The sequence below is a fragment of the Miscanthus floridulus genome, chromosome 8, assembly GCF_019320115.1.
Source record: "Miscanthus floridulus cultivar M001 chromosome 8, ASM1932011v1, whole genome shotgun sequence".
Lineage (NCBI taxonomy): Eukaryota > Viridiplantae > Streptophyta > Magnoliopsida > Poales > Poaceae > Miscanthus > Miscanthus floridulus.
In genome coordinates, this window is record NC_089587.1 from 18,004,691 (window position 1) to 18,030,195 (window position 25,505).

Here is a 25,505-nt window from a genome sequence, read left to right on the forward strand (position 1 = left end):
GGAGCTGGCAAAGCGGCAATAATGGTGGATGGAGCGAAAGAGGCTGGGGCCTGGGGAGCAGGAGGGGCGGGGGTGGTCCAATCGCTGGCGCTGCGGCAGCTCTTGAAGCTGCAGGGGAAAGGGAGGCAGCGCCCGCCCCCATCTCACCTGTGCGCGCTTCAGGTTTCGCCATCCCCACGCCTCCATTATTGTACGGCCCTTTTGACCGTTGGTCTCCTCCTCCTGCCTCCAGCTCCCCCCACGGCCACCTCAGCAACACCACGGCCACGTGTGGCACCTACGTGGCGTCCACTTCGGTGTACTCGCGTGCTGCTTTGGTATTCATGTAAACATTCCTGTTAAAAACCTAACCTTCTCCAGACTCCAGCAAATTGGTTTCCAGGTTATATTATTATATTATGACAGATGAAATGCGTCTGCTTCACACTGAGGTCCAGGCAACGCTATTTCACCCAACTGAGTTGCAACATGCTCACTCCCAAGTCCCAACCAGTAACTTGGCCAACCAAAATCAGAAACTCTGGCCACCCTAGAATTCCTCTACAATTACAATTTGCCTGATGACAAACCTGAGATGAACACCACGGCACACAATCAATGGTATATCCAACAGTTTCCCCATGCAAACTGAAGGTCAAGGATCCTTTCAGCATCAGCACTCGCCAGCTTCCTCAGCCCGTCTGTCAGCTTCATGACGCCGCATAAGGGGAAGCACCAAGGAACGGCTCCAGCTCGGCCAGATGGTGTCTCAAGAAGCTGTACGCGAGCTCCGTGCTCACCGCGGCTACCCGAGCAACCATGCCTGTTCCCTGCGGCAAAAAACGATGACAGATGCAGTGTTCCGTTTTCATAAGCCCAAGGGGCCCAAAGCGCACACATAAGAATCAAATCTAGCACAACGATGAGATGGAACAGCGACAAACCGTGCGGCCGAACGGGCTGCAAGAGGCGACGAGCGGAGGCCTTTGTGGACGCTGGGGAGGTTTTGATCTCATAGTGTAGAGGCTACCGCCGGATGTGGGAGGGCGCAGTTGTCCGGACATCAGCTTCTTCATTTCGTCTTGCATCTTGTCTTGTATGTGCCTCAGCTTTGGCCTTCAGAGGAAAGTATGCCATGAATCATGAGCAATATAGTTTGGATTCTGTCAGCCAGGCTTTTCCGTCAGGCAAATGGTAGCTTACAACAACAACAAAGCCTTTAAGTCCCAAACAAGTTGGGGTAGGCAAATGGTAGCTTCAATTCCAAAAATGTATGTCCTAAACTCCTGATTTCTAACAATTTCATTTGTCGATTTGTTCCTAGTAGAAAAGACCAAATCCTAGATAGGCCCTTGCATATAACACTAGCTCTTCCTATGAATACAGCAGTGAACTGTTAGCTATATTGAGTTATTGACAGAAACAGAAATAGACAATCATAGCATATGGTACTGTTAACTTTGTGCCCTACAACAATAATTGCAAAACAAAAAAACATAAGCTTCTAGGCTGAAGCGAGTAATGCAAATTCATCGGTGTAGTGCTATTTGATACTTCATGTAATAACTTTCAAATGTTCAAACAGAGATGACCAGAGCATAAGGCAACATGTGTTTGAGATGATGATGTATTGACCTTACCCCAGTAACACGACCATCGCAATCACATTGTACTCCTGCATCCGTTCAGCAATGCTATAATTCGAGCTTTGTTCCAATAAAGTCTGCTCAAATATATATGGCGTGCTAAGAATGGTGAACAACATAAACAAAAATGGAAATGGATTAACAATTTAACATAACGAAAACATGCTAGGAGGAGAGGTCAATAGTGTTTACCGAGTCAATAAAGAGAGGCTGATCTCCCAAGAAAATATGGTTGACACTTTTGTAGAAGCTAAAATCCCATTTTTCTCCACTCTCATAACGGCCACTTGTAAACCAATCTACAACTACCAGGTTTGAATTGGCAGAGACTTGAAAAACTTGCTTTTGGTGGTACCGAGCGGTTGAGAAGCAGGTTACAGGGTCTGGAATAACAGCAAGCAGGGCATCTTCCCCAACTCTGGCCTACTGCATGTAATAAATGTTTAATCATGGACCTTTCTAGTTAGGAATGCAACTAAGAGCCTAGAGCCCTTTAATATAACAAATGCCTTGGAAGAAGAATTACCTCTAGCAACTGTTCAGAACATTTTGAACCCACAGCCTTGTACACCTACAATAGTACTTGCCGATCAGAAGTGTATAAATAAAGTCAGCAGATTTGAAGCAAACTAGTTTTGAAGTTGATAATTTCATCAACGGACTAGTTAAGCTTACACGAGTACTTGCCGACCATGAAAAATACAACAGATCTGATTGAAACAAATTTTCAGTTGACATGTAGACAAAAAACTTGAATGAAGGAAATCAGCAACTTTCAGTTGACATTTTTTATGAAGTTGTCAGTTCATGAAAGCTTAGGCATGGCAATAACTGAGCTGAATGATTTCCTGAAGCAGGAAACACTGGAGTAGTATTCCAAAGCTAGAAAGATCAGGGCTAAACAATCTTAGTAAGAGAACGTCATCAGCTAGCTAATTTCTTTGTTGAACTTTAAAAGGTTCACAGTAGAAAGACCCACCCACCCCACCCTACACACACACAGTTTGAATTTTGTTCAGCCAGTGGCAGAGCTCCCAGATTTGGAGAATTTAACGTGCTAGTCCTTGTGTTCAGCATTGTGATGAACTCATGAACAATCACTAGTTTCTACCATGAGCAGAGGAAGAAATTACCCAAGTAGGGATGCCTCCCACATTGTACTAATGCAGCCTAAACAGTGCAGCTGGAAGGCTCATAGACTCTTGTTTATCATACATTCCTACAGAGCCAGTATTTTGGAATCCAGACATCTTCTGGTCAAGGTTCTATACAGTACCATACGGCATTACACGGGTAAGCATCACAAGACCACACAAAACAGCCATAGTATAAGTATAGGCACGAAGCGCAGAGTCAAGCTTCGTTAAGCAACCAGCATACCTTGGTCGAGGCCTGCGTGGTGAACGCCGCCGTGCACCCGTCGCCGACGCTGACCGTGCACGATATGGTGTCCCCCTGCAAGGGCGCGCGCGGGCGCGGCAACCAGGAGCCCGTTACGCTACAGCAACCACCTCCGAACCGCGAGTACCCAGCAACGGCGCAGCGGGCAAGAACGGAGAGAACAGAGAGTGGAGGGAGGTCCTCGGGACTCACGGAGACGATGCCGCCGCCGTAGGTGAGGGCGTAGAGCCACACCGCGTCGCAGGAGTAGGGGCCCACCTTGGACGGGGCGATGAGCTTGAGCGGGTACCTGGCGAAGCAGCGGGTCAGCGCCGACCTCCCCCGCACCTTCTCCACCCGCACCGCCCCCGTCGCCGCCTCCGCCATCGCCGGCGCTGACCACCAGACCACCACCGAGCGCGTGGTGATTGGACGGTCGATCTGTCCGTCCGTTCCTAACCCCGATTGGGCGGCGGTCAACCAGATGTTCAGATCATCCGCATTTGCCTCGTTCGTAGATTGAAGCAGGCCCAGTCCGAGCATTACCTCTTGCTCGGCCCACCGCGTCACCGTGCCGTGCGAGGTCCTAATGGGCTCGCTTATCTGCGGACTGCGGATTACTTTGGGCCGCGAGCGGACACGTGCTGTGTTTCCCTCTGGATTTGAGACTGACAGTAAAACAGATTGCTCGTCTAAAGCTGTGTAGTTTGTCGCTTTCTGGTTCCTCCACGCTGCTGTGTGTTGAGCTTTCACTCGCAAAAAAAAAGTGTGTTGAGCTTTCTGGATGAACTGATGTCTTGTCGCTCTCTCTTTCTGTACAAAGCATGCACTTAACTGTTTGCTATTATTCCTAATAAAGTTTAAGTTTTCAATGCAACTATCACCGGAGGATTGGAGAGGAAGGGCAGGTGATTTGCCCACGAACGAGGCCGGTGATTTTCAAACAATTTCGATGAAAGGAAAGTAGAAAAACATAGTGATACTAGCACTAGCAGTGGAGTCGGAGTGGGCACTGGAGCACCGCTTCGACTCGGGCGCTCCACGTTTCGGGCCGGTGGCCGGACCAGACCAGCGCACCGCGCCGTCCAGGCCACGTTCCGTGGTCGGCGCGCAACCGGCCAGCCCACCGCACCACTCTCTCTCCGCCTCCACGACCCGATATTCCGATCGCGTCACCATTCAATTTCAGCGCGGCCACCTTATCTCTGTCCGTCCAGGTCCAGTGACCAGTCACCACGCTCCACCTCACTGCTCTGTGCTGCTGCCGGGCTCCAGCGCCATGGCCGCGGCCACGCTGCTCCCGGGGCCAGCCACCGCCGCCTCGCCGCGTCTCGGCACCGCGGCTTCCGCCCCATCCGCGTCCCACGGGAGGCGTCGTCTCACCTTCATCTTCAGGTACGCGCGCGTACGGGCCCTCACCCACCTCCTCGTTCGCTCCCGCCGCCGGTGGCCACGGTCAACGCGTGGCCGCCCGCCAGGTGCTCGACCTGTTTCCCGCACTGTTCCACCACGGGAACAATGGGCTGTTATCGGCTCCAGCCTGCAGTTGGGGGGTGCCGCCTGCTGAATTCGCACGAATTACTGTTGGTACCTGACAGAACAATCACTACTAGTCTGAGTGGCTGATCGATCGGCCCGTGGCAATTGGGCGTTGGTGCAGGTGCCAGTCGACCAGCGTCGACAAGCAGCAGCAGCCTCCGCCGCCTAAGCCGAAGCAGCGGAACCTGCTCGACAACGCCAGCAACCTGCTCACCAACTTCCTCAGCGGCGGCAACCTCGGGGCCATGCCCGTCGCCGAGGGCGCCGTCACTGACCTCTTCGGCAAGCCCCTCTTCTTCTCGCTCTATGATTGGTTCCTTGAGGTGAATGCGCAGCCCCTTCCTGTACCCCCGCGTCTCGTGCATTATCATCGTTTCGTTTCTTTAATATAACTCTGTTCTCCACTTAGTTTACCAGTTACCACATAGGAAAATTCGACTTAGAAACTATGAGGACATATCCTGCAACACTGACATGTTATGATGTCTTAAATTCGCAGCATGGCTCTGTCTACAAGCTTGCTTTTGGACCCAAATCGTTCGTTGTGGTTTCTGACCCTATTGTTGCTAGACACATCCTCCGGGAGAACGCTTTCTGTTATGATAAGGTTTGCTGTCTAGCATGTACCATACTAGTGTCAGATATTGATTGTTGAAAACTCGTTAAAAAAAGGATTGTTGAAAACTATGGAATATACAAGGATTTGGACCATGATCACCTTACACCCATGATGGCTGGAAGCTTATTTATAGCATGATTGCTTCACTACAGCTGCATTCTGCATATATTATTACTTGTCGTGGAGAGCTGACTTTGCTAATGAATAATAATTGGTGTAGTTTGGCGGGTTTCTTTCTTACATGGTATTTCTTACTTGAAATCAGGGAGTTCTCGCTGAAATTTTAAAACCCATAATGGGGAAGGGTCTTATACCTGCTGACCTTGATACCTGGAAGCAAAGGAGAAAAGGTTAGAAAGGTTGGATATTCAATCATATTTTCTGTGTTTTCTAGTTTGGACTGACTACAATACTGCAGATTGCTCTGCATTAATCTATGGGCATAGCCCATACTGTTAGTCAAAAGTAGCAGGTTGATCATTGGCCTGAGCTTCAAATCCAGTCCTTTCTAGTTTTGTGTTTCCTATCTTGAAAGTTTTTCTAGCTCAATTGTGTATTTGTGTATTCTGAAAACGACATCTCTAGGCATGCAAAATGATCCTAGTGCTTCTTTCAATTCTGAATTTATTAGCTTGCTTTTTGCCTCGAGGGATGAAACATAGGCCATTTTTCTGTCTTTAAGTGCGATATTTAACAGTTACTGCTGTTTGACGAGGCAATCAATCAACATAATCGAATTGTTTTAGAGATCATTTGAACTTCATGTATGCATTTCACACAATATTTTACTAATGGCACACCTTATCCTATCCTTGTGTTCTGCAGTTATAACACCTGGGTTCCATGCCTTATTTATAGAAGCTATGGTGAGAACATTTACGAAATGTTCAGAGAGAACAATATCAAAGCTTGAAGAGCTTACTGAAAGCAAAGGTCGTGAACAAAAATCGACTATAGTGGACCTTGAAGCTGAGTTCTCCAATTTGGCACTCGATATCATTGGCTTGGGTGTGTTCAATTTTGATTTTGACTCGGTTACTAAGGAATCTCCTGTAATCAAGGTTGGTATTAAAAAAAAAACTGAGGTTCCCCATTATGGTTTTTTTTTTTTGTAATCAAGGTTGGTATATCTGTAGTTCTATCTTACAGTATGTTTATTTGTGTATAGGATGTATTACACATGCTCATATAGAGAATTTGACTAAAAGTAGAATATTCATAATTTGTGACTATCTTGGGTAGATGTGGATTGTGTTTTTCTGCTACTTTTCTCTTCCCTGGTTTGAGGAGCTTCTGTCCCCATTGTGCAGGCAGTGTATGGAACACTTTTCGAAGCTGAGCACCGTTCCACCTTCTACATCCCCTACTGGAATCTTCCTTTGACAAAATGGATTGTTCCAAGGCAGCGCAAGTTCCATAGTGACCTCAAAGTGATCAACAATTGCCTTGATAACCTTATAAAAAATGCAAGGGAGACAAGACAGGTTTGTGCAACTGAAGCTCAGTTCTAAGTTGGTGGCATTTTAAGGAGCTTGCTGTAGTTCTGATGTTGTAAACTTGCTATATAGGAAGCTGATGTGGAAAAGCTCCAGCAAAGGGACTACTCTTCTCTGAAGGTTGACTGCTGTTCCTCCTTCCTTTGTTGACTCAATTCATCAGTGTCTATGCTCACCAGTTTACCTTTCTTAATGTCTAGGGATTTTTGGTGAATAGTATCTCATATCTGTGTCATCATGCTTTTAGGATGCCAGCTTGCTGAGGTTCCTTGTTGACATGCGGGGAGCTGATGTTGATGATCGCCAGGTAAATTGCAGAAACCGGGCATATTAGAATTTTATGTTATGCTTTCTGTTTCTTCCTATTTGCAGCAAATTAAGTTGATGAATTTCATGGTTTGTGTTGTGACAGCTTCGAGATGATCTTATGACGATGCTTATTGCTGGACATGAAACAACTGCTGCTGTTCTGACATGGTCTGTTTTTTTGCTAGCCCAGGTATGCAGATGTTATCACAGAATTCTTCAAGTAATTAAATTTTTGCTTGAATATGTATGGTCATACTGTGGTGTCATGCAGAGCCCTACCAAGATGAGAAAAGCCCAGGCAGAGGTTGATTCTGTTCTCAGCAATGGGGCAATTACTGTTGAATCCCTCAAGAAGCTGGAGTATGTCACCTGTACCATTATTTTGAATTCAACTAGCATTGATTCTTATTTTCCATTTCTTGAGGGATAAGTGTATGATGCTTAACAATATCATCGGCTTATTGTTTCATAAAAAATACGATCAGATTATTAACAATAGCATATCCATGGCATACGACTTGTCTGAAATTACTAACTATATTTATACATCTGAAATGAATTTGCCTTCCTCATGAAACCCTTTTGCATTGCCGTGTAGGTACATAAAACTGATTATTCTTGAAGCCCTTCGCTTGTATCCTCAGCCACCATTGTTAATCAGGCGTTCTCTCCGGCCAGACAAGTTGCCAGGTATCATCTTCTCTGTAATGTCATAAGTTCTTTCCAGAACAATACAAAGGGTGTTTTGTGGTCATTTGAGTGACCATTTAGATTAGTTTGGTTGAAGTCCCTGTTCTTGTTACTGGTATTTCTGTTAATTAGTAGGCTGTGAGTGGGTGGGTGTTTGAGTGTGCAGGTGTGGTGTAACTTCTTTAGGGTCCATTTGGTTGGGCTTTTGGCTTTGGCTTTTGACCCCAAAAGCCAAAAGCCCAACCAAAGGGGCTGCTTTTCCAGGCGGCTTTTTCAGAAGCAGCTGCTTTTCCGTAGTACATTTTTGAAAGCTGGTTTGACCCTGCTTTTGACTTTTGGCTTTCTGCTTTTCGAAATTGGTGGAATAAAAAGCTCTTCCATAGTTGTTTCAAGAGAGATAAAGATAGAAGATATATTTTATACTTGTTTAACCAAACAGCTTTCAGCTTTTCTACAGCTCACAACCCACAGCAGCTTTTCCACAGCTCACAGCCCACAGCAGCTTTTTCCCACAGCCACTGCTCAACCAAACACACCCTTATTCTTCTTCTTAATGCAATGATACACAGCTCTCCTGTGTATTCAAGAAAAAAAAGGATGTTAAGTGGTTGTTGGATAATTGGGCAGATGCATGGCTTATTTGTGAAGGCCGAAGGGCATGTCATCAGCACAGAAATTCGGATTAATAATACCTGTATTCTCATTTGATAAAGAAAGTTGCCATTAATTTCAACTTATGAAACTGTGGACAGGAAACCTTCCACTATTGTAAAACTTTTTTGTTGTATCTCGTATTTCAAAAATGTATGCACATCAGGAGCAGATGTAGTATAGGTGCATGGGGGTATAGCTGTACCCCCGAATTTTTTGTAGAAATACTAATTATGTATAGATATAATACATTATATATCTAGAACACCTTATCAAATAGCAATCCGTTAAGCTCAAGTGCTCATCTGAGCAGAAAAATAGCCTACAGTTCTTCTAAAGCTCAGGAGGCAGGAGCCCAAAATGAGCCAATGCACATAGCACAAGTATAAGATAAAAAAGAAAGAACAAGTTAAGAAAGGTAAATGTGACTCTTTTTTCTCTTCCAAACAATCAAAATTTGTGAAGTTTCAGTCTTGATCTTGTTTAATAATCAGTCATTTTTTTAGTGAAAAAATCATCCATAAATTAGTCGATAAATAATTAATTTTTACTTTTGTAGAACATCATGGCATTAAGAGGACCAATGATCTAGCTTTTTTATGGATTGCTCAAGGAAGCATAAAATATTTCTTCATCCATTCTGAATTAATTCATTAAGGATAACGATGAAGCAAGTAACTAATATGCTTATCAGGACCCTGGTGATGACTACCTCTGTATACTTGCGGATGAATGTTGGCAAATTGTATCCTTAGATCAGCACAACTAACTATTTTATCGTAATTCAGTTGTTGGTCCATATTACATTGTTAGCGAATTGCATCGCTTAGGCCCATACCCCCATGATTTAAATCTTGGATTCGCCGCCGATGCACATGACTTTATGGAATGAGGTTCTGATCTAAATTCTGTATGTGGACGTAGTATTAGTTCACTGCGCGTTTGGATTGCACCTAGGTATGAGGAACCACCTTCTTTTAAGTTTTAACCATGTATAGCATGCTTTCTAGTCAGTTCTCGATGTCTGTTCAGCCCATTTATGCCTCCCATTTGATCTCACTAGATTCATCCTACTACTGTGATGTTTGTTGAAACTTTGTGTTTGTTTTCAATGAATTAGTTTAGTGACAAGCAGGGTATGTTGCCTTCGCTGGTATGCTTCTAACTCTGCACTGATTGTCTATTTACCCAGGTGGGTACAATGGAGCAAAAGAAGGATATGAAATACCAGCTGGGACTGATATATTTGTTTCGGTGAGTTTAGGCAACTGCAGTTTTGAAATGGCTTGGATAGGATTGTGCAACACAAATGGCTATAAATTTGACTTCACCATGTAAGGTTCAGTCCAGTCCAAGCTATAAGAGAATATAATTGGAGGAATATTAATATCTTGCATTGGGCCTCATGGGCTGATTATATAGAGTACATGGGACTAACATCTCACATGATTAGGCAATGTGGTACTATTCCTAATACTCTAACAGCCCCTAGGCTACCAGCCGAACAGGCTTGGTGCCGGCCCATAGCAGCCCATAGCAGGCCCCTTAGGCGCCTATTCTAACACACCCCCTCAGTCGAAACGTCAGCCACTCTGCACGTTTAGACTGGACCTGAACTCCGTGAACACTGAAGTAGGCAGCCCCTTGGTGAAGATGTCTGCATATTGCGAAGCAGTAGGAACATGCAGAACACGAAGATCACCAATAGCAACTCGCTCCCGGACGAAGTGAAGATCGATCTCAATGTGCTTGGTGCGCTGATGTTGCACCGGATTGGAGGACATGTAGACGGCACTGATGTTGTCGCAGTACACCAGTGTGGCGCGCCGAAGAGGGGCACGTAGCTCCAAGAGAAGCTGTCGCAGTCAAGTCGCCTCTGCAACTCCGTTAGCCACTACGCGATACTCGGCTTCAGCACTTGATCTTGACACTGTATTCTGGCGCTTGGATGACCAGGAAACAAGATTGTCGCCGAGGAACACTGCATAGCCCGAGGTGGACCTGCGAGTGTCCGGACAACCAGCCCAGTCAGCGTCGGTGTAGACAACAAGATCAGTCGGAGTAGACGGTCGCAGCAGAAGACCGAGGTGGAGTGTGCCCCGAACATAGCGAAGAATCCGCTTCAGGGCAGCAAGGTGAGGCTCTCGAGGGTCATGCATGTGAAGGCAAACCTGCTGAACAGCATATGCAATATCTGGGCGAGTGAATGTCAAGTACTGAAGAGCTCCTGCAAGACTGCGAAAGTTTGTAGCATCAGACACTGGGCCCCCCTCAGCTGCAGCAACCTTGGAGTTGGTGTCAACTGGAGTAGAGCACGGCTTGCACTCAGCCATCCCGGCGCGATCTAAGATATCCAGCATGTACTGTCGCTGTGAGAGCAGAAGTCCATCGCCGCATCGTTGAACATGCATCCCGAGGAAGTGGTGTAGTTCACCAAGATCTTTCATGGCGAACTCCCGCTGAAGAGCTGAGATGATCCGCCGAAGAGAATCTGAAGACGAAGCTGTGAGGACAATATCATCAACGTAAAGCAACAGGTAGGCTGTGTCTGATCCGCGCTGATAGATGAAGAGAGAAGTGTCTGACTTGGCTTCAACAAACCCAATGGACAGCAAGTAAGAAGCCATCCGACTGTACCAAGCACGAGGAGCCTGCTTCAAGCCATAGAGCGACTTCTTCAGTAGACAGACAAAGTCGGGATGAGCTGCATCTTCAAATCCGGACGGCTGCTGACAATACACTGTCTCAGTCAAGTCGCCATGAAGGAAGGCGTTCTTCACATCCAGCTGGTGAATGGGCCAGCGGCGACAGAGCGCCAAGGAGAGCACCGTGCGAACAGTGGCAGGCTTCACGACAGGGCTGAAGGTTTCATCAAAATCCACACCAGGCCGTTGGGTAAAACCACGAAGAACCCAACGCGCCTTATACCGCTCGAGGGAGCCATCAGACTGAAACTTGTGCTTGAAGATCCACTTCCCAGTGACAACATTGGCCCGAGGCGGACGAGGCACAAGGTCCCAAGTGCAGTTCTGTAGGAGAGCACGGTGTTCTTCTTCCATAGCTGCTTGCCAATTGGGGTCGGCAAGAGCACTACGGAAGGTCTTCGGCAGCGGTGAGAGAGGCACGGCGTGGTAGATAGAAGGCATCCGGAAGCCGCTCTTCGATCGTGTGCCCATGGAGTGCTGGTTGGCTGCTGGAGGAGCAGGAACCGCCCCTTTGGGCAGCGGGGCAGCAGCAGCAGCAGTGGGGGCGGCTGGTGCAGCAGCCGGGCCGGCTGGGGCCGCAGTCGGGGCAGCCGGCAGCTCCCGTTGTCGACGACTGTAGACGTATGTGAAGTCGCTGGGCGGCCGGGGTGGCCGAAGGGGTGGGAACCTGGTGGTGGCCCACAGGGTGCCTGAAGAGACACCGGAGAACCCGAGGAAGACGAGCCTGCACGCAGCGTGTCGGGCAGCTCCAGGGCCGCGCGTGGCGCGGAAGAGAGACTCCTGGTGGCCCCGCGTGGCGCGGTGGACGTCCCTGACACCCGCAGGGCGGGGGGAACGTAGAGTGCGGGCGTCCGAGGATCCTCAGCATCCTCGGGAGGCTCCAGGGGCGCCCCAGGCACGGCCGCACGGGGACCGGCAGGGGCGCGGGTGGCGTCGAAGGTGCTGGAGGGAGTCCCTGCAGGTAAACACTTGTGCGACGGTCCAATAGGAGCGGGCACAATATCAGTACTGTCATCGGCAAGAAACTCGAGGTCTGCTGGAGTACTGGGACCATGACACTCAGCGAAAGGGAAGGCCGTTTCATCGAAGATGACGTGCCGGGAGATGATGACTCTATTGGATGATTGGTCAAGGCAGCGGTACCCTTTATGATGAGCTGAATAGCCGACGAAGACACACAGGACAGACCTAGGAGCAAGCTTGTGAATAGCAGTGGCGGACATGTTGGGGTAGCATTTGCAACCGAAAACTCGCAGATGATCATATGTGGGTGGCTTGCCGAACAAGGCAAGATGAGGTGTGGAGAACTCTAGAGTCTTGGTGGGCAATATGTTGAGGAGAACAGTCGCCGTGGAGAGAGCCTCCGCCCAGTAGGAGGGAGGCATGGACGCCTGAAAGAGTAGGGAGCGAACAACATTATTTGTAGAGCGAATAATGCGCTCAGCTTTACCATTCTGAGGCGAGGTGTAAGGGCAGGACATGCGAAGGTGGATGCCCTGGGTGAGGAAGAAGTGGTGGGTGCTGGAGTTGTCAAACTCTTTCCCGTTGTCACACTGGACGGCTTTGACGCGGGCGCCAAACTGAGTGGAGGCGTGGGCGATGAAGTGAGCAAGCGTGCTGAAAGTGTCAGATTTAAGTCGTAAAGAAATGTCCACAGATAATGAGTGCAATCATCAAGTATGACCAAATAGTATTTATAACCAGAGATGCTGACAACTGGAGAGGTCCATAAATCACAGTGAATAAGATCAAACTTGCTAGACGCACGAGAGGTGGACACATGAAAAGGTAGACGAACATGACGTCCTAGCTGACAAGCATGACATAAATCTGAACAATCCTGAATAGAAAAAGACACATTAGACGCTAGCTTTGACAAGGCCTCATGACCGGGATGCCCAAGACGCCGATGCCACAGTGGAGAGGAGCCCTGAGCAGCAAAGGAGAGTGCTAGTGGAAGGCGAAGTGGGTACAGTGGCCCGGAGCTATTACACCTGACGATCTCTTTCCGAGACGGAAGAACCTTCACAGAACAACCAGCGGGGTCAAACTCAACAGAACAATTATTGTCAATAGTGAATTGGCGAACAGAGATAAGATTCTTAATAATTTGTGGCGACACAAGAACATTATTAAGACGTAGAGAAGGTGATAACTCTGTGGAGCCAGTTGCAATGACAGGAATAAGGGAGCCATTACCGACAATAATAGATGAAGGGTTAGGGTACCGCGAAGGTTGAGTATGTGAAAGAGAAGAAGACTGAGCTGTCATGTGTGAAGAAGCACCTGAGTCGAAGTACCACTCATTGTTCGAAGGAGGGGTCAGCGACGTCGTGCTGCATGACGCCGCGAGGTCCGTCGGGTCCCAGGAGGGGAGACCGGTCATAGGGTTGTAATACCCCGGAGCGACCCACTGACCGGCAGCCTGCTGGTGGGCAGCAACAAGCGCCTGCTGCTGCTGCTGCTGGGCGAGCAGGGCCTGTTGCTGCTGCTGGTGTTGCGCCTGCTGCTGCGCCTGGAGGTGAGGAGGCACCGGGATGGGCGCCAGAGGTGGTCGAGGGCCCCCTGGCCACATCTGGATGGAGCCGGACCAGGGGTTGTAGAAGCTCGGCCAAGGGCGCCCCCCTCCGGCCTGCTGCTGCTGCTGTCCAGCAGCTTGCTGCTGCTGGTTGTTGCCGGTAGGAGCCTTGGAACCCTGTCCTGAAGAGCCGCTGCTGCCCTGACCTTTGCCGCCGCCGCCGCGCTTGTTGCGGCGGTTGTTGGAAGGCTTGGAGCCCCCGCCACCGCCTCCAGAACCGGTGCTGGACGAAAGAGGAGCTGCTGTAGGAGTCGTAGTGGCAGCAAGGGCAGCTGCTGGAGTCTCCTTGCGGTTTGCCATGGTGAGTTCCTCGAGGATGAGATCCTCACGGGCCTCCAGGAACGTGGGGAAGGGCTTGGCGCGGCGTAGCAGGGTGCCGACGTGGGCGAAGTGCTCATTGAGGCCGCGGATGACGTTGAGGACGAGGGTGCGGTCGGTGATGACCTCGCCGAGGGCCGTGAGATCATCGGCCATCTTCTTCAGCTTGCGGCAGAAATCGGTGACGGAGAGGTCGCCTTGGACGAAGTTGCGGAACTGCGTCTCCAGCTGAATGGAGCGGGCCTCCCGATTTCCGAGGAACTGCGACTCGACGGCGAGCCAGGCGTGACGAGCTGTGGAGCCCTGGGCACGGATGATCTCGCCAAGATCGTCCGTGAGCGTGGCGATGATCCAAGACTTGACGACGCAGTCCATCCGAGCCCAATCGGGGGAAATTGGGACTGGAGGCTCTTCGCGGACATGGCCCTGAAGCGAAAACTTGCCGAGGATGAGCAGGAATTGATCGCACCAACGGTTGAAGTTACCGGAGTCGACGTCGAGGACGGTGGTGACGTGGTTCTGGATGTTGCTGACGGCGACAGCCTGGGAGTGAAGCTGGAGCAGCGCCACGACCTCGTGGTGGAGCATGGCCGCTCGGAGATCGGCTGGCGTAGAGGCGCCTCCAGGCGGTGGAGAGGCACCGCCCGATGGCTCAGGTGCGAGTGCAGCAGCGGCGGCTGCGCGTTCCATGGCCGCGCGCGCAAGGGCTTCGCTGGCGCGCAGGGCGGCGTCGTCTCGCTCCTTGGCCGCGGCTGCGGCCTGCTGCTCGGCCTCGAGAGCGCGTGCCAGAGCAGCAACACGCGCCTCCTCCTTGGCCACGCGCTGACGCTCCAGGCGCTGCGCGGTGGCGGCGGCTTCGCTGGCCTGCTCATTGGCGAGGCGCCGAGCGACCTCGTCACCCTGGAGCGAGGTGGCGGAGCTATCTTCGTCGCCCTTGGGGGTTGTTGGAGAGGACGACCCCATGGGCGGGCTGCGCGGCTGTTTGCCGGCGAGCGAGGGCGCTGCGCGGCTGGTGCCGGCGTGCGTGGGGTGGGTTGGGCAGCGGAAGACCTAACCTAGTTTGATACCATATAAGAGAATATAATTGGAGGAATATTAATATATTGCATTGGGCCTCATGGGCTAATTATATAGAGTACATGGGACTAACATCTCACATGATTAGGCAATGTGGTACTATTCCTAATACTCTAACAGCCCCTAGGCTATCAGCCGAACAGGCTTGGTGCCGGCCCATAGCAGCCCATAGCAGGCCCCTTAGGCGCCTATTCTAACACAAGCCATTGCTTGACTTATGGTAAATTCCGGCACTGCAGATATACAACCTCCACAGATCCCCGTATTTTTGGGACCGGCCAAATGAATTTGAACCTGAGAGGTTTTCAGTTCCAAAGAAGGATGAGAGCATAGAAGGCTGGTCCGGTTTTGATCCTGACCGGAGTCCTGGTGCAATGTACCCCAATGAGGTCAGGTTCAACAATTTTAGCCTGTTCGTTTCGGCTGAAACAATCGTGGATTATAAGCCAGAAGTACTGCTGGCTGGTTTGGTGTGAGAAAAATACTGTTGTAGCTTATAATCCACGTATAAGCCGAAACGAACAGGCTTTTGTCTCTTTGACTGATGCATGAATTTATTCCCTGTATAAGAAACTAAGAACATATCAATTTGCTCTTTACCAGATCATAGCGGACTTTGCTTTCCTTCCCTTTGGCGGTGGGCCCCGCAAATGTGTGGGGGACCAATTCGCGCTCCTGGAGTCGACGGTAGCTCTGGCTGTGCTGCTGCGCAAGTTTGATGTGGAGCTGAGAGGGTCGCCCGACGAAGTAGAGATGGTGACAGGCGCCACGATCCACACAAAGAATGGGCTGTGGTGCAAACTGAGGAAAAGGACTTGATCAAACATAGCTTTACATTGAGAAGTAGCTCTCATTTCTTGACTTCTGATATGCTTTAGGCCAGTTAAACAGCCTCGTGAACAGTGATGAGAATCATGTAAATTGGAATTTGGAACATCTCTTGTAGCGCAATAGGGGCAACCATTTCTGCATATAATGTATCTAATCTATTTCAGCTTGACATTCTGGTGCAAGTACTGCTTGCATAGTTGCATGCATGCACCTAAAAACACCTGTACATGCCAACCAAACTGATGAGACAGCAGAGATAGCGTAAGCCACTGTCTGTCTCGGATGAGGTGTCCCGTTTCTTCTGATGTCTGAACTCAGGTAACCTGATCTTTTCCTGTTAACCAAGTTAGGTTTCAGTGATGTGTTTGCTTGGCATGGCAGTTGGCAGGTAGCATTATCATCGCCATCATCAGTTCATCACCATGTGCATCAAAGCTGGGGCGTGCAGCAGCTGATGCGTTGCTGTGCCGTGCCGCCGTGGGATGCATGCAGCGCAGGGAACAAGAAGCCCACAGGAATGAACAACACGGCCGGGTCGATCTGACGGTGCAGACAGCGACGGGTAAGCAGGCTGCTTACCATGAACTTTGTTTCTTCTCCACGGTTGTCGTATATTCGTACCTGCCATAATTATTGTGCTGGCATACTACTCGCTACTAAGGATGGCAACGGGTATATACCCGTCGGGTATCGCCGGAACGTTCTTTTCCCCGCTACGGAGAATTTATCCCGTCCCCATCCCCATTAACTGTCTCGGATATAGATTCTTGCACATCCCCGTACCCGTCGGGTATCGGTCGGGTAACAGATACCCGACGTGTACTGCATATCCGATAAACAAGGACACTTGGGGTCGCAGCTTTGCAATCGGAGACGTTTCTTCTTCACTCGGGTATAAATGTCGGAGTCTCGGAGATGCCGAGGAGAAGGGGCGAGGTTGCGAGGAGGACGAGCAAAGGTGGCAGAGAGACCGAACTGAGGAAGTGAGGGGCACGAGCGCTCGTAAGACATGCGTGCTTGTGCTGCTGACGGAGATGGTGAGGAAAAATTGAACGAGGGTTCCTATAATACACAAATTATATATATGACTGTTCAGATTTGGACCAAAATACCTATGTTGAGCTTCTTTGAGCCTAATACTCGCATGATAGCTCAAATAGTCGGGTTCCCCAACGGGTAACGGGGACGAGTAAACAGGAAACGTTCCCGTACCCGCTATACCCGTCGGGTATGGATTCTTGCCCATCTAGATGCCCGCGGATAAAGATATGATCCCATTCCTGTCCCCTAATGTATCAAATACCCGTCGGGTATCGGGTCCCCGTTGCCATCTTTACTCGCTACGTGTGCGTGCGTGCGCGCTTCTTTGACGGCGAAAATTCGCTGCGGTTGAACTGGAATTTTTTGCTCGGCTCGTAGCCCTTGGTTTCAAGCCAAAGCCCGCACGTTCCTGCGACCTTTTGCGGTCAGCAAATTCGCTGTCGTACGAGCTGTATGTATTTGGGAAGGATGGCCGAGCCCGTTTATTCAAATCTGGGATGACAGTGAAAGCCCTTCAGCCTTGTCGTTTTTACTGACTCGTGTAAAAACAGCGATACCGTCTTTGGTTGTGGTCTGCAGGCCAGGCCAAGCACAAATGTGAAGAGAGACGCCCCCAAGCAGGGCCATGACATTGTAATTAAGGTTGAGAAAGCCACTGAACTCAGTACTTAATCATGCGCCCATATGCTTATGTTAGATTGATCTCCACCCGGCTCGGTCCAACAACCGAGAAGGAGCCTGACTCGCGCCTTGATCATGGGCGCACAGCCGTTCTCCTGGCTGGTGGGCCCCTGTCGCTCAGTGCTATGAATAGGAGGTGGGGGCTGGGGCTCGAGACACGAGGTTCACCGTGGCCGTCATTTTCCACTGACATCCTAACCTTAGTCCGATCGAGACGGCGCGCTGTGAGCGACGAGAAGCTCCACTGCTTTTGCCACTGCCATTAGACCGTGCCTCCACTGCCCCTTCGACACCGTCGTTGGACTCCACTGCTATCCTATACCAACACCCGCGTCATCAACACCTACATCATGGCTTCCTCCTCCGATCAAGCCCACCGATGGTCTGCCTCTCTACATCCCTCTTTCTTCCTCTAGTTCTCTCTCTAGGACGAACTACTTGTTTATCCCGAATAGAAGAGAAAAAACCCACTGATTTATGCCTAGATGATCTTAGAAGTTCTATCAATGGTATTGGAGCCTCCTAGGTTGTAGATCTAGCCCAGGGTAGTATCGGTTTTCAGCATTTAGAAGGAGATGAACGAATCGAGTCGAATCGGGTTGAAACCCCAACCCTAACCCTAACCCCAGAAGAGGAAAGGACGGAGAGGGGGAGGAACCTACCTGGTTTTCCTCGCCACCATCGACATCACCGTCGCGTGGGAAGAAGCACTCGCCGCTGCCTCGCCGGCATGCGGGAAGAAAGCCGCCGCCGCTTGTCGCCGCGCGCTTGAGCTCCGACCGAGGGCACCACTACAAGTCCGCTCAACGGCGACGAACTCACCCTCAGGCGAACGCGCGCGTCGGCGAGGGGGCTTGCTGCAGCGCCGGCCCTCCTTACTTCCTCTGGCCACCTCAGGTGACCGCAGCTACGTCGTTGTGCGCTGAGAGAGATGGGAAGGGAGAGGAAGAATGAGCTAGGGTTTGGGTGAGAAAGACAGTCAGGGCGGTTTTTGTTCCGCCGAGGAGCGCGGACGACCGTCTGTTCGAGATCGACGACCAAGATTGCTTGGGCTGGATGCGGCCCAGGCGGGAGAGCACTTTCTCGGCCTAGGCCCAGGTTGCGGCCTGGGTGCGGGGGAGCGCGGCAGTGCGCTGGGCCACACGCGTGGGCGACATAGGCCGCGGACTGTGTTCCCTAGGCCGGGCCAAATAAACAGCAAACACTGATTTTAAGTTTTATCCTTTTCGGAAGCACATTTTTATGAAATTTGTTTTGATGTTTCATCTCTATACAAATTTGAACCAACGAAATAATTTGTTTAGAGAGTAGATAAATACACAGTGATGCTTCTGAATAAGCATTATTTCAAGATTTTTTTCACGTTTCCACTACAAAGAAGGTGATGATTATCTTCTAATTAAATTCGAACCAACGGGAGGATTTCATTTGAAGAGCAGTTATATTTATTCAGTAAATTATGATTATGTTTATCCTCTAATTAAATTAAAACCAACGAGAAAATTTAAATTGGAGGAGTAGTCCAATTTATTTTAAGTTAAATTATGATATTGTTATTTTCTGACCAACGTCGATGATAACAATATTGTAAGTTGATTAATGAGTTTTCCATGCATTAATTCTATTTCTGCCCAACGGTGATATAGCATTAATGTAGAATAATATTGTATTTATGATATTGTTATTTTTCTGACGAAAGTTGATGATAGCAATATTATTTTTCTGTATCGTCCGGTCACTCTCCAGCTTCTTCGCTCTGCCTGCGTCACCATACGTCACTCTGACCGGACGCAGGACCCCAGCGTCCGGTCACTACGTGACCAGCGTCCGGTCACTCTCCAGCTTCTTCGCTCTGCCTGCGTCACCATACGTCACTCTGACCGGACGCAGGACCCCAGCGTCCGGTCACTACGTGACCAGCGTCCGGTCCACTCTGTGAGACCCGTCTTTTCTGTCTAGGGCGCCGGTGGCACCGTCGGACTGTCAGCATTCTACGGGCGGACACTCCACCGGTGGAGTTCCTTCACCAAGTTGATCCACATCAACTCCAACTTCGTCTCCTTTGTAAATGTGCCAACACCACCAAGTGTACATCACCATGTGTATGCGTGTTAGCATTTTCACAATCATTTCTCAAAGGATGTTAGCCACTCAACTTGCCACGCCACTCGATCCTAGCGACGATGCAAAGTTAGATCACTCGAGTGGCACTAGATGACCGATATGCAAACAAGTTTGCTTCTCTTGATAGTACGGCCATCTATCCTAAACTCGGTCATATACTTCTTTACACACCTATGACCGGTGAAATGAAATGCCCTAGGTTATACCTTTGCCTTGCGCATTTCATTCCATCTCCTCCAATGTCGATGCAACACATGCACCAACACGATCAATAATGATATGATCCACTTCATATCATCACGTGATCATATTGGTTCATCGATCTTGACTTTACTTGCTCTTCACCGTTGCCATCGTCCATCGGCGCCAAGTCTTGCTCAAGCTTCACCGCCACGCGGTCCATCACTCCAAAGCCTTCGACTTGCCCTTCACGCTTGCAACCGGTCCATCAAGCCAAGTCTTATCTTGATCTTCTCCACCTTGATCACATGACTCAATGTCATGTCTCATGTGCATTTAAGCTCATTCATCATCACATGTGTGAGCTTTGCAACATCACCAAGCCATTTTCACCTTCATGGCATATGTTGCTCACACACATGTACCTGTGGACTAATCACCTATGTATCTCACATAAACACAATTAGTCCACCTAAGTTGTCACTCAATTACCAAAACCAAACAAGGACCTTTCAAGGGTGATCCCACCTTATTTGAAAAAGTCATGAGAAGCGTTTATTCATCTAATTGACAAGAAGCTATAGAAGCTGAAATGAATTCGATAAATACCAACGATGTTTGGGACTTAGAAGAAATTCCTAATTGAGCCAAAACAGTAGGCTGTGAATAGGTCTACAAGACAAAATGTGACTCCAAAGGGAATGTGGAAAAATATAAAGCATGACTTATAGCAAAAGGCTTTACGCAAAGAGAATGAATTGATTACAATGAGAGTTTTTTCTCTAGTTTCATGTAAGGATTCTTTTAGAATCATAATGGTGTTAGTGGCACATTACGATTTAGAGTTACATCGGATGGATGTAAAGACGGCATTCCTCAACGGGGATTTGTATGAAAAACGTTTACATGGCACAACCCAAAGGTTTTGTCGTGGAAGCAAAAGAACATATGTGATACCGCCTGCAGAAATCCATTTATGGGTTAAAAACAAGTCTCTAGACAGTAGTATTTGAAGTTGATGAAACAATAAGAAAGTTTGGGTTTAAAGAGAATGAGAAGGACAATAGCGCTTATGCAAAAGTTCAAGAATGGAAAAATCATTTTCCACATCCTATGTATAGATGACATCTTACTCACTAGTAGTGGTGTTAATCTGCCATCGGAGAAGAAGTTCTTGTCCTCAAGTTTCAATATGAATGATCTTGGTGAAGGGTCATTGGTTCTAGGAATTGAAATTCACCGAGATAGAAGAAAAGAGGTATTAGGCCTATAGCATAGGCATACCTAGGAAAGATTCTAAAGTAATAAAGTATGCATGCGAGTAAACCTACGCCTGCTCGATTTGGAAACTTTCAGTGTTCTAGGAACCGATATGAGATCGATCAAATGAACATGGTTCCATATGCTTCAGTTGTTGGAAGCTTAATAAGTGTACAAGTAAGAACTTACCCTGACGTAGCTCATGTATCCGGGATGTTTTTGCAGAAGTCCAGTCTAGATATAGATCATTGGAATGGAGTTAAGAATGTCTTGCAATTTTACGAAGTATTGTAGGCCTCATATTGAGTAAGATAGAACAGGTACTCTCAAATAGTTGTGGGTACAAATGTTAAACTTCGGCGAGATGTATAGTGAAATCCACAGTATTAGCTAACACTCGTAGTTGGAGTTTTATTATGGAAAAGCTCCAAAGAAACAGTTGTGGTATCATCAATGATGCATATCCATAGTATAGCTTGTCATGAGGCTTCAGGAACATGCAAAAGGTGGTTAAGGGAATTTGTACCCGGATTTAACAATGATAGACAACAGCAATAACCATTTAAAGTAGTTAACTCCTATGACAACAAGTCAAGTGTGCTGCCAAAAACATTGACATTAAGTTATATGTTGTAAAAGAGAAAATCCAGAATCATTTTGAAAGCATTGAGCATATAAGTATCGAGGAAGTACTTGCGGATCCGCTTACCAAAGGCTAACCACCCAGTGCGTTTAGAGAACACACAGTCGACATGGGTTTACGGAAAAGCCTATGATTTCTGGATACTAAGGGTCTAGTTGAGAATCTGTTTCAAAACAGAGAGGTGTATTGTAGTTGTTAATCTAACGGTTCTAAATGTTATGACGAGGCATGCTCTATGCACTAATCTGTGATGCAATGGGAAAGAAATAAAGTAAAATAAGTTTAAGTCATAAGGTGAGATCAAGGGGGAGAATGTTAGGTTGATCTCCACCCGGCTCGGTCCAACGACCTAGTCATGGCTTCCTCCTCCGATCAAGCCCATCGATGGTCTGCCTCTCTACATCCCTCTTTCTCCCTCTAGTTCTCTCTCTAGGACGAACTACTTGTTTATCCCGAATAGAAGAGAAAAACCCCACTGATCTATGCATAGATGATCCTAGAAGTTCTATCAGCTTAAACTCAGGAAAGTAAATCTCAAGTAAAAACTTACTTTCCTGCTTAACTGAATGGCGAAGCTCTTGTCCTGATTCCTGAATGAAAGAAGAAGAAGAAGAAGAAAATGGCAGGCTCCTTGCCTGTGACCTTGCCCAGAGGTTTGACCATGGCGGTCTACGCATGGTGTTTGCTAGTCGACTGCCTAAATTAGGGGAGCTTGGACCTTTGTGGGGAGAAACTTCTATAAAGAGGAACGAACCCTCTTGACCTATCATGTGATATATATTTGTACAGTATATATGATGGAATCGTTGAAGTTAGGGCTGCCGCCCGGGAACGACTTTGAACTTTCAACGGCATATGCTCCTTTGAATTTCCCCCTATTTTCTCGTTGAGCTCATGGGATATGGGACCTGGTGGACTGGCTCAAAACTTTAGGACCAAGCAAGCAAGATATGGTAAACCTTTGGTTTATCTGATTTGCCACTATATTATCCAATCCATATATTACTCACGTATCCCAAAATATCTACTCACTTCTAAATCCACAGATTTTTTTTCCTCGTAAAAATATATGGATTTAGAAGTGAGCCGATATTTTGGGTTATTTTTCTACAGTAGAATACGTGAGTAATATAATGCAAATTTATAGGGCTATTTTAGGTTAGTTTTAATAATGGCTGAGTTAGTTTGTACATGACTGGAGGATTCATATTTTCCAGATGTCTTGTAAGTTTGGGCACACTGAATTGAAAAGTGGTGTTAGCAATGGTAAAAGGACATGGTAAGTGGTTTAGGAGCAGGTGACGTAGGAACATCACATAGAGACAGGTGAAAAATGAAAGCTACCATTGACATGGGCGGGAAAGGCGAAAGCACTAGGAAAAATCCTAGTGAACCAATTGACTTCCCCTGTCAAGAAAAGGGGGGCCGGTAAACCAATTGACTTGTGTGGGGGAATCAAAATGACGCAAAAGTAAAATCTTTACCGATTTAATTGTACAGTTGAAGATGACTGCTAGAGTAGGTGTAACATGAAGACATTTGTAGAGTGACTTGGTGTTATCTCATCTATAAAGTTGAATTATTCCAAATTACTGTAACCTGTGAGTGAAGCAATGATTCTTTTTTTTATGACGAGTGAAGCAATGATTCAACTAGACATTCATGAGCACGTGTGGCAAACAATGTCCTGTAAGACGACACGGCAAAGATAGATCACATTCAAGAAACAAGGTAACATTTGCATTATCTACTACGTAGGCAAACAAACGACACCCAAATTTGAGCTGAAGAAGATAAGTTGGAGCTAGATGTGAGCATACACGGTTGTCGCCAATCAATTATTAATCTCTTCACCTCTCGAAGAAAAATAATCATGTAATGAAAACCCTTTGCAAGCACCCTATTTCCCGGCAAAATTTACCTTAGACGCTGTTACAGGCTGCACAGAAGTTGGGCAGGTAGGCATCAACAACAAGGATTCTAGATAGATGGAACCGGCCCATAGGCCAGCAGCTCCCCTGCTCCCTTCACCACACCAATCAACCGCCGAAAGGTCAACGTCCTGGTGGGGCCCGGTCCACACCAAATCCTAACCAAACCCTATCCTTTCTTCATCCTGTGCTTCTTTTGTATTATATCCTATAAGCTCACATGTGGCAAAATAGTGACCGTGACAGGTAATACTCTATTACCAAAGCGGACTTGCAGGTCATTTTCTTAGCCTGAGTGACGGTAGATGAAACCTGTTCTTCTTTATGCAGTATCTGAAAGCACCACCATCATCCTCTTTTTTTACAGACCACATGTGAAGAAGCCCTAGTGTATCTTTCAGGTCAAAAACTTGTCACCAAAGTTTCAAGTTATGCATGCATAATGGTTAACTTGTCACCAAAGCATTTCTCATACGTCAACAGCCAAACTGTATAATCTTTGACTAATTATTTTGCCAACAATTTTTAACTATTATAATACAAACTTGATCTTATTAGATTTGTAATCAAATGTACTATCCAATAATTATAAGTTTATAATTACAAACAATATAATATAAATAAATAAATGATCAATATAGCGTAATTCACGAAGACCATGCTATGTTAGATTGTGCCTTATAAAGTGGACCAGAGGGAGTAGAAGACACATTCAACTTTCACCTGATGGGGTTTATATGGTTTAATAAGTACATGAAATTCAGCTTTGCCGTTGTAAAAAAAAATTATCAAATATATAGGCCGGAGACTCGGCAAGAAGCACATTATCTTGGGTGTTGGGTTAACAAAGTATATAATAGGAAAAGGATGCTGAGATCGATGTTGAGGGCGAAGTGTGGAGGAAAAGAATATCCAATCCAGTCAACCCATTGACTCGTGCCATATCGTGAGCTCACACGTCAGGGTCCTGTCCGCATCTGCTGCTGGGTCCCACCGCAAACTGCCGAGCCGCGCCGCGCACGCTGGAGGCTGGGAGCCATTTGAAAACGCTGACCACCCTGCGAATTAAAGTTACACCTTGCTCAAAACTGAAATAAAAAGCAAAACGGAGTGTGAAATTGCAGTCGATTAATTCAGCTATCTTGTCTCGCTGAACTTTATATATACTTGTGTGATGTTATCATAAATTCAGAGGCAAAATCGAAGAAAAATAAAATCATGTGGTGGCCAGACTCACACATGTGCAGGACGACTATTGCTAAGAGAGATGGTTTTATGTTGGCAGGTCAAGCTAATATAAACACGTTTGATACGTACAGGAGGGTGGTGGTAGTGGTCATGGATCGTACTATCCTAGGTGTGGTCAGGATCGAACACGTTGAATGTTATCACAAATTCAGAGGCAAAATCGAAGAAAAAAATAAAATGAGTAAAATGTACCGGAGGTCCATTAACTTTCGTTGACGGGTCATCTAGGTCCATCAACTTTGAAACTGTATTTTTGGGTCTATGAACTTTTAAAATAGTTAACTTTAGGTCAATACTATTTATTTAACCTTAAATCCAACGTACATTTACATAAAACCCTCTACCTTTCTTTATCTTCTTCGAGCTCAGACCTTCCTGCTCAACGCATGCATGCATGTCGGCTATAGATGTCAACGGGGCCTGTTCCCCGATCCCCGCGGGGAATTCACCCATTAGGGGACGAGGATGGTATGAATTCTACCCCCACGGGGGATTAAACGGGGCTAAAGTTATCCTCGTTGGAGATCACGGGGGCGGGGATGGTATGCAGGCCCCCGTCCCCGCTCCCCGCGGGGACCC

The 25,505-nt window shown here is 47.6% G+C and overlaps 2 protein-coding genes across 3 annotated transcripts; one reads left to right on the forward strand and one right to left on the reverse strand.

The window, feature by feature from the left end:
* Positions 1–388: 388 nt before the first annotated feature.
* On the reverse strand, positions 389–3,457 carry LOC136475870 (urease accessory protein D-like). The gene is made up of 7 exons (XM_066473515.1): positions 3,219–3,457; positions 3,006–3,080; positions 2,152–2,196; positions 1,818–2,048; positions 1,620–1,702; positions 924–1,095; positions 389–809 (listed from the first exon to the last, which is right to left on the reverse strand). Exons 1-7 carry the CDS (start codon positions 3,390–3,392, stop codon positions 690–692), a joined length of 900 nt encoding a protein of 299 aa, XP_066329612.1. The 5' UTR covers positions 3,393–3,457; the 3' UTR covers positions 389–689.
* A 669-nt stretch (positions 3,458–4,126) lies between these two features.
* On the forward strand, positions 4,127–15,974 carry LOC136475869 (cytochrome P450 97B2, chloroplastic-like). 2 transcript variants are annotated; one of them, XM_066473513.1, is made up of 14 exons: positions 4,127–4,400; positions 4,666–4,867; positions 5,044–5,151; positions 5,429–5,513; positions 5,989–6,224; positions 6,474–6,647; positions 6,732–6,779; positions 6,907–6,966; positions 7,072–7,158; positions 7,240–7,328; positions 7,567–7,658; positions 9,502–9,563; positions 15,227–15,376; positions 15,591–15,974. In XM_066473513.1, the coding sequence occupies exons 1-14, from the start codon at positions 4,285–4,287 to the stop codon at positions 15,804–15,806; spliced, it is 1,725 nt and encodes a 574-aa protein (XP_066329610.1). In that variant the 5' UTR covers positions 4,127–4,284; the 3' UTR covers positions 15,807–15,974. The 2 variants fall into 2 exon arrangements, with proteins under 2 accessions (XP_066329610.1, XP_066329611.1); XM_066473514.1 differs by lacking the exon at positions 5,044–5,151 and having other exon boundaries at positions 4,128–4,400.
* The last annotated feature ends 9,531 nt before the right edge of the window (positions 15,975–25,505 follow it).

Coding starts and splice junctions, on each gene's coding strand:
- LOC136475870 (XM_066473515.1), bottom strand. CDS start 3,392: ATGGCGGAGGCGGCGACGGGGGCGGTGCGGGTGGAGAAGGTGCGGGGG. Junction 2,049..2,151: donor GTTCTGAACAGTTGCTAGAG/GTAATTCTTCTT, acceptor TACATGCAGTAG/GCCAGAGTTGGGGAAGATGC. Junction 1,096..1,619: donor GCGATGGTCGTGTTACTGGG/GTAAGGTCAATA, acceptor TTTCCTCTGAAG/GCCAAAGCTGAGGCACATAC.
- LOC136475869 (XM_066473513.1), top strand. CDS start 4,285: ATGGCCGCGGCCACGCTGCTCCCGGGGCCAGCCACCGCCGCCTCGCCG. Junction 6,648..6,731: donor ATGCAAGGGAGACAAGACAG/GTTTGTGCAACT, acceptor CTTGCTATATAG/GAAGCTGATGTGGAAAAGCT. Junction 9,564..15,226: donor GGACTGATATATTTGTTTCG/GTGAGTTTAGGC, acceptor CCGGCACTGCAG/ATATACAACCTCCACAGATC.